This window comes from Vanessa tameamea, chromosome 13, assembly GCF_037043105.1.
Source record: "Vanessa tameamea isolate UH-Manoa-2023 chromosome 13, ilVanTame1 primary haplotype, whole genome shotgun sequence".
NCBI lineage: Eukaryota > Metazoa > Arthropoda > Insecta > Lepidoptera > Nymphalidae > Vanessa > Vanessa tameamea.
Genome location: NC_087321.1, coordinates 6,904,269 through 6,913,218, shown reverse-complemented (window position 1 = coordinate 6,913,218; position 8,950 = coordinate 6,904,269). Strand labels below are relative to the sequence as shown.

General features: G+C 30.8%; 1 protein-coding gene across 5 annotated transcripts in view; it reads left to right on the top strand.

Moving 5' to 3' along the window:
- Positions 1–1,057: 1,057 nt before the first annotated feature.
- LOC113404930 (uncharacterized protein) overlaps positions 1,058–8,950 on the top strand; it is a 36,478-nt gene continuing 28,585 nt past the window's right edge. For 2 of the 5 annotated variants that reach the window (XM_064216592.1, XM_064216591.1), the window contains exons 1-2: positions 1,058–1,540; positions 4,303–4,406. In XM_064216592.1, coding sequence (XP_064072662.1) covers positions 4,352–4,406 — 55 coding nt within the window. In that variant the 5' untranslated portion in view covers positions 1,058–1,540; positions 4,303–4,351. Of the gene's footprint in view, positions 1,684–4,302; positions 4,407–6,378; positions 6,611–8,950 lie in introns of those variants that run through there. The other 3 variants (XM_064216588.1, XM_064216587.1, XM_064216589.1) reach the window with 2 other exon arrangements.

Sequence of the window (8,950 nt, the reverse complement as noted above, 5' to 3'; positions counted from 1 at the left end):
ATCGGGTAGAATAAAGGTACCTCGTTATCAGCAAAAAAGAAGCAGATGTCGTTCATTCGCATCATCCAAACAAGTGAGAAATTCAACGCTGAGATAATAAACTTAGTACTAATTAACCGTCTCAATTATAAAAGCATGAAAGGTTAGATACCTATAAAGTTCATAAAATCCTTCCCGATTCGTAATGCTACGGGATCGAAACTATGATCAAGTTGTCGCATTAACACTTCACTTTCCCTGCAACCAAGAATTTCAAGCATTTACTCATCTGCCGGCAAAGTGCGCGTAATTACAGGGGTTGTCCGAGCTCCCTCGGCAAGATGCGGAGAAACCTTACAGACTCCTTGATAGATCGTCAATGATGGATTACTTTCTCGAAAATTGAACGAAAGTGTGTCGTGTGAAAATGCCGTTTTTATTGTGGAATGTATAAGCAATTTCAGAGACAAATCAAATACCATGAAAGGCTCTCAAGAAACGAGCATAAATTAATATAATATAATAAAATATGTTCGTCCCTACTTAATAAACTACATTTACAGTAATCGTGGCATATACGATAAAAAGTGGAGTAATAAGGTTAAATGCCATGAATAAAAAAATTTAAGCCATTTAAAAAAATCTGATTTAGATATTATCTAAGGTTTTTGTAAAAAATAAGATAATTAAATAACTATTGGTAGCTGTTCTCTTACGACATATTCCTAAAATCACGAGCGAACGATTTTTTTTTTCGAGAAATATATTTAAAAAAATAAGTAGATTTTTTTCTGAGAAATAGTTTATATTTATAGTTTATTAGCTCTTTAACCAAAGTGATTTTTTATTAAGTTTAAAATACTATGTATCTTGTTAAAATGATACATTTAGTAAAATAGCGCATCAACTTATGAGTTTGATGCAGCCGAATAGCGAACGCATGCAGCTTTTAAAATAAAATGAAATGAACGTAACGTAATAATGAAAATGACTTGCGAGACGAAGCAGGAAGGTTGGGGGGCGGTAGGAGCGCGCCCCTCCACCCTTCCGCACCCCGCACCACACCCGCGGACCGCGACCGAGCGAGAGGCAACGGCTAGCCAGCTGCGCGTTTGTCTTGCTTGCTTGTGTTTTTCGGTTATCGTAGTGAGATTGACGCTTCATTCTTATTTTCTTTCGTTCAACAAGCAACAGAAACAAGTTTCTGTATATGCGCGTGTGAAAAAAAACGTTCACAGATGCGATTGTGTAATGAGCTGACTGAAAACATACCGAATTGGACGTTCCAAACCAGTGTCGCTATTCAGAGTTGTTACTTGGATACCAGTGCCTTTTGTCTGTAACAGTGAATAAAACAAGAGTGGTGCTATTTTTGTACGTTCCTGTCAGGTTATACGCCTGTGAACCCAGCAGTGTGATCAGTGATTGTTGTCGTGGCCGGTTTCCGTTGAGGAAACTTTCCAAACGTGCATAAAACTGTGGGTAATGCTTTCCTAGCGAATGCGGGCCCTGCCTGCACGCATTCCATTGGGAAGCAAGTGCCGGCAATAAGCATTTTACGGTATGTAAAGCGCTCTCAAGTTCATCGTACTTTGACCTAAAAATTGTGTAAACGATTTTGACCGATGTCCAAGCTTGCCGGTGTCAAATGTCAAAGTAACCAGCGACCAAGTAACCGATGCATTTTAAGAATAAAACATTTGGGTAGGTAGCTCTTAGATTACTCCAAATGCTATATAAACAGATGTTTTTAGTTACATGTTAAATAAAATCTAGATAGCTTCTATTTGATAGAATCAAATAGTGGCTAGAATTCTTTCTTACAATTAAATTAAAATTAAAAGTTTTTAGATGTCTTCAAAGCTTTTTAAACTAGTTTACTAGTACCATTGGGCTTTTTCGTGTCTATATAATTACAGTTGTATCATTTGATCTTTAGTAGCTTAAATATTAAAAGGGATAAACTACAATTATATCTTAGCTCCTCCTAAATATATCACTTTGAATTTTTTAAATAACTATTTATTTAAGACATCAAGTTTTAATACCAGAAATAATATATAGGAATGAATCATTCTTAAAACATTTAATGATAAGATAACAAACTTTAAAGTAAAATGAATAATTATTTATCAAAAGGTCAATGATTTCTATAAAACCTATTTGATTCTCATGAAGATAAAAAAAAACCCTGACCCACATTCTGCCACTGCTCTTATTCTTTACTGCGTACTTTAGCTATTGTAACATTATATACAATAACATCAACATCTATAGCCGAGATGTAAACTATATATATATTTCACACATTTTTATTTTAATCAATCAATAGCAATTAAATAGCTATTCATATTTCAGTATAAATAATGAACTATCTATAATAAATAATATAAGATTTTTCATATATTTTATTTAAAAAATGTTTCCATAAAAATGACAAATATTCAAAGATTTCAAGCAAGAGATAAGTAATCCTGTAAAATTCTATATATATGATCATCATGTCTCTGATTCTTTTTAATATAAAACAGTTTCAAAATGGTAATAATTATAAATCCCATTTGGAGTAATTAAATAATGAGCTAATCCTTTTTGTGAATATAAGAATTAAGTATAGAAAACATTACAATTGAAACGTCTACTAGTTTTATCATTTACATAGTCTATAAATACAGTTAAAAATATAATGAATTGTATAGAGATAAACATCATACTGTATTAATATAATTCAATGCTATTATTTGGTCTGCATCGAAACAAAACAGTTGGAAAACAATGTTTGAAAACATATAAACAACAAACAGATGGTATCCAACAATGCTTTATTCATTAAACATTCAATGTTTCATCTTAATAGTTATTTTAAAACATCTAGAATATAATTGTTTGGTCCGATTATTTTGTTGGACTATCCAGTGACATTTTGTTTGAATCAAATAATATAAAGTTTCTACTTTTATATTTGCAGAAGATTTCTTTATAGTATTAACATTTAGACCCATTATTCTCTTACTCTGCAATTCGAGTTAATTGTTTCGTAAGTGTGAAATTGTGCATGTAACAACCATAGATATATAAAATCAGAAATTAAATTCTTATAGCAATTTATTTCAACAAAATCTAAATAAAAGAATTGAAGGTTCTCTGCTATTTACAATAGGTGAAGTTGTCAATTAGTGACAAATCAAACTCTACAATGGATATTATGAATTAAACTCGATACAGATCAATGTTATAAACTAAACAATCATTGTGAAGTGTCTGTACATTTTACAACAGATATTTAAAAAGTGCAAGCTGAGTTTCATTAAAAAATTTTAATCAAATCACTTAAATATATAAAAGTATAACACTTTTTTACATTAATAAACTGACATTTATCATTAAATTTAGTTTTAGTTGTAATATAATCTATCTCCAATACAAACATTTTTTTATATTATTAATAATTAATGAAAAATAAATTAACATTTTTATTTGTTGTTTTACTTTTAACAGTGTAGTGGTTTTCTTGAGTTGTTTTCTTATTATTAATTTTTAATATTTCTTTCATTTGTAGGTCCTTATATACTTGAATGGGATATTAGGGCAACTTTTATTTAAGTTGTCAAAATATTATTAGATCGCTGTGCAGTTCTGGTGACTTTCTATAGAATCAAACAGTTGTAGACACAGAAATTGCCTTCTATTTCAGTATAGATGCACCTAAACCATACTTTACTAATGAAAATATCATATACATAATCTATCTTTAAAGAAAGTGTATCTATACAATTTTTCATACTATCAAGTGTGGTATAGTAAATGAAGAAAATAAAAGAGAGAAAGTTGTAATTACATCACAACTATGTAATGAAAAATTCCTTTCACTCGTATTCCTTTTTCACATATTCTGCCATGAGCTATTTGATCGAACATTACATCACCTTATTTCCCATTTTAAAAATATTTCAAGCACCCTCCAAGCTGTGCTTATATAATTAAATTGTTTATTTAGAAAGTTCTCGTTTTCATGTGTAAATTTAAAAAAATTTAATCAATAAATAAGTATTATATTTTAATTAAACAAGTTTTTTTGTTACTGGTATGATCAATGTGTTTACAATATTGTTATATAAGAAAATTACTTTAGTTACAATAATATATATAGAAGTAAAAATAATATTAATACGTTTTTCATTATTTGAACTTCAAAAATGTTCAATGAATATTTAATAAGTCATCTATTTATTTGTTCTGAGAGATTCGTATATGTCTTATATGTATAAATTAAATTTGCTCATATAATTTTAACTTGTATTTAACATTATTCTATATGTTTAGGGAGACAAGCGGAGCGGGTGGCGGGGTCGGCAGCGGCGGGCTGCTGGCCATGAACGCCACCCAGGTGCAGTGCGAGCCCCACGACTCGGTCGTCCTCATTAAATGTAAGTAACCAATTAACACCCGATACCAACACCCTAATTCGTTTACGTTTTTCCATCATAGCATTTCAAGTTACACATGTGGTAAATAAAAAGATGAAAGTAAAAGTATTTTATTTCAGGAGTATAAATATAAATGCTCTCTTTTAAAGTTATTGGTTTTAAAGGCATAGTCTTTATTTACAATACTATATTAATATATAATATTATTGTAAGCTTATAATAGTAACATGGAAACCAGAAAAAAATAGGGGTTAAATGACGCGTCTTATCGCTTGAGGAGCAGATCGCTCGCCTTGGCGAATTCATTACGATTTATGAATTAATTACAAATATACAGTTTTTATACGTCTTATTATTTGATTATAAAACAAAAAACCGTTATTACATAATCTACGTGAAAGGAAGAGCCGCGCCGTCCAATAAACCTTAAATTTAACCCACGTTTAAACAATTTTATGCTATAATTAAATGATTGTGATGGCGCCTGCAATTTAGGTTAGGCAAGGCCGACCTGTCGCGTTATTAAATCATTAACACTGTTAATAAATAAAAGTAAAATAATTTATCTATATAAATTAAGCTGTAACAATAGAATAGACAGTTATTAAATATATAGTCCTATTTGTTAATTAAATAACTACGAATATTATTAGCTTATAACCATAAATTTATAAACCCCGTAGGCTTTTTATACCCGTTGGTATTTTATGTACAATTATGTATAACATGTTTAGTTACATCAAGCGAAACAATAATGACCAACCAATAATCTCTGGACCTTCTGCTTGGACAGAGAAGAGTTGAACAGTGAAACGAGCTGTTACCTGTTATTTTTTACTCAGGTATATAAATCAACAGCCGTTCTACTGCTAAGCTATAGCTTTCTCTCCTATTGATAAGCCTATGGAGATTATTTCACAACGCTGCTCCAATGCGTGGTGGCTGGTATATGTAAAACGAAATATGAAATTGGAATTATTTCACCACGTGGATTATAAGATCGAGCAACTAAGATCCACGCTCATCTTAATGTCCATGAGTTTCTGGATTATTTTTAGAATAATTTCCATTACGGCGTCGACGGCGTTCTATTTGCTGGCTCGATCATTTTTAATCTTACTGCGCACTGTTCTTGTTATGTATTGCATATGCGAAAATTATTCGAATTTGTAACAACTGTTTAGTTTACAAATATAAAAACAATTTATTCTTTAAATAATTAAATTATCGTTAAATAACTTATAAAACTATAAATTTGTCACGTGGAAGCCACTTGGTAGAATTTTAATCTAATCGCTATGAAGATAGATATCAAATGGAGTAGTCAAAAATATTAACTTAAACTCGAATAGTTAGTGTGAACTCGTTGTCGTTTGTGCGTGGCACGAGATGCCCAAAGTTCGTATTTTTATTGTGTTTGCAAAATAATATTTTACTCTGCATTAGAAATTATTGGAAGCATAAATTAAAAAAAGGAAAATATTTGATCCATATTTCATGTTTTATTAATTAGATACGCAATAAAGGCCGTCTATCACTTATGTTAATAAGTGTTTCTCTCATCATCATCATCATCATCATCACTTATGTAAATAATGTTATATCTTTCACTGCCATTTCGATTATTACATGATTTCAATATTTTTTAGATTTTGATAAAACTAATCTTACGAAATACATGCCCAAACATAAATATTACATAAATAAATGAAGCTTCATTCGAACTAGATGTTTTAACTTTAGATTTCAACATGAAATAGTTTTCGATTCGACAACGTTGCGATTTCGAGAAATAGCTAAAGTATTGTGTTTATATTCGTCCTCGAAAGTTCCCCCGTTGTGCCGGCGCGCCGTTCTCAATTGATGCGGGAGGCGCACATTCACAATTAACTTTGTGAACTTAATAATTGTACGGATGAGCGTCACTGTTTATACTTTTTCCTCAGTTTGTTGGTAGGCTTAGCAATTGACATAGTTACCATCAATTATGCAAACTGAGAACGTAGCTTTAGTTCAAAACCGACTTTACAGTGTGTTGGACGTTGCGAACGATGAATTTCTCGGCAAATATAAGTAATGTGAAAGAATTGATGTTTATGTGCCTGTGTCTGTGCCGATGTTTGCGACAATGCAGTTCACTCTTGTGATCGTCGTTAACAAAGTTAAGCTATGTCCCCTTACAGAGGAACCGATCAAACGGATAGGTACGTATAGTTGACATTCATTCAAATTGACCGTTAATTAATGAATATGTAAACACTTAATGATGAATCATCTAATCATTACTTGTTCATGAATTATTCATTCAGTATTTTCCTAGACGATATAAGCACAGTTGCTGTTTTGTTAGACATATATTTGCTTGTTAGAATTTAAATTGTTTACGATATTATTTTTATGCAGTATAGGTACTTATGAGCTTGATAAGTATTTTTTTTAATATACTCAATTATTAATTAAGTATATAGGTATATAAATTTAGAAGTTACCTATAAAATTATTTTTAAAAATAATTTCACAATGATAACATGGTACGCCTGTCAAATTTGCTGCATACCAAACAGTATGTTCGAATGTGGTAGTAATAAAAAGTGGAATAAACATAACCACTCATTTTTTTTTAAATTTAATAATGTGATTATATATTTTGCATACATTTAAAATCAATGTATATTAAATTTCTAGTTATTTAGTTGATTTCATGTCTATGCTTTTATTAAATAATACTTACTTATAAACATTAAAGAACTACGCGTGTAGATTTAATCACATATGTATGTATCAATTAAAAAGAAATCTTTAATTAACATTTGATTCGCATTTAGTTAATAGACCATAACTAACACCTATGATGTGTAAGAAACTAATGAAATGAAAATATTGGTCTATTTTAAAATTGAATTTTAAATTGAGTTTGTACTTAATCACACGAAAAAAAATTTTGTCATCGGTAAAACTATACAAATTCAAGATATTCATGATTAGAGAATTTCAAGCGATGTGCAAAGTTAAGGATTGGCTTTAATGCTGTTGTCAAAAACCAAGAACCAAAGAGATCTAATAGGTTGTAACTTGTAAACCTTCTCCCAAAGTTGAATGGATTTGGTTCAGTCATAGGATAACTGCAAGTTTATTTAAATTAGTTGTATTTCAATCTTATTTCCTTAAAAAATGTAATTCGGAGGTATATTAATTATCAATTATGACAGTTGATTGCTTGACTTTCATTATACATACATATACTTGAATTAATATGTGCCTTTTCGGCACAACTAAAAGCCATTTAACTAAGAATTGAATATACTTGAATAAATATTTGTTTTTTTTTATAGCGAACCTTTTCTTTTGATACGATATCACATGATGCACTACTCTAAAATATGCGTGTATTGATTAATGATCGATCGTGTAGCGAAATTAAAAAACGTCTCGCAACCAAAATGTATGTTATACTTTAGGTTTGGTAAGACAGTTCAAGGAACGACGAAATTTATTAGTCATTGTGGTTAGATTTCCGTTGTAATATAACAATGTGGTTCAATGTGGTTTTCTGACTAAAACTGTGACGATTTAGTATTTTTGACGTCATTTAAGTAAACCATAAAACAATATTCAACACTAAGCTAACGTATTAAAAATACATAAAAGGTTTGTTAATCATAATAAATATAGCATATATGAACAATGTTGCTATTTCGTTTTATTATCTCCCTATATCTCAGAAACCGGGTTTCGCAATGGAAATTATGTCAAAGGCATAACTCTTCAAACACGATTGTTAGCTTGCAACGCCCTATTTGCTGCATTCTTATCTGAAATTTGCAATATGGCGGTATGAGTATGAATCATAAAGATCTAGCTTCAAACAATGAGTGTATGAGTGACGGGGCGTGCAGGGCGGCGGCTCTGATCTCGAACCAATGCGGTACAGCGATCTTTAGATAGGCAAGCGGTACTGACCGTCCATAAATCGATTTGTGTTGGACCTGTAATTTTGCTGTTTACACTACCTAGCGGGTCAGCCTTCTATCTAATCAGGTTATCGGCCTCGAACGGTTTGTGTTCACTTTTTAAATGACGAGTTAAATTCATGATTACAATCACAATTTAGATATTTCGCAGGATCATATTTGTTCAATAGTCGATTGTTTATTTGTAACTAAAACCTTTAACTGTTTCTAATCACCTCTGTCTATTGTAAATGTACTTTTTTAATCTATATATAATTATATATAAACAAATATTTGTTTCTACTGATTTACTGAAATTTACCTCAGAACAGATTTAGAAATTTAGCAAAATGTTCGTATAAAGCGAAATATGCAATCTATAGGTAACGTTATCGTTGCTTCAATGTTGTGATGATTTACGACGTTTTCGTATCGACTGACGACAGTAGCGGAATGAGGGTCGACATTATTCAGAATACGGACGTCTTAATTCAGCAGTTACGATAGCAGATTTACTACATCGTGATTGAAATAACCCAAGATATGTCACAGCTTTCTGCTTTCCCACAAGACAGAGATGTTGATAGTTTAAAC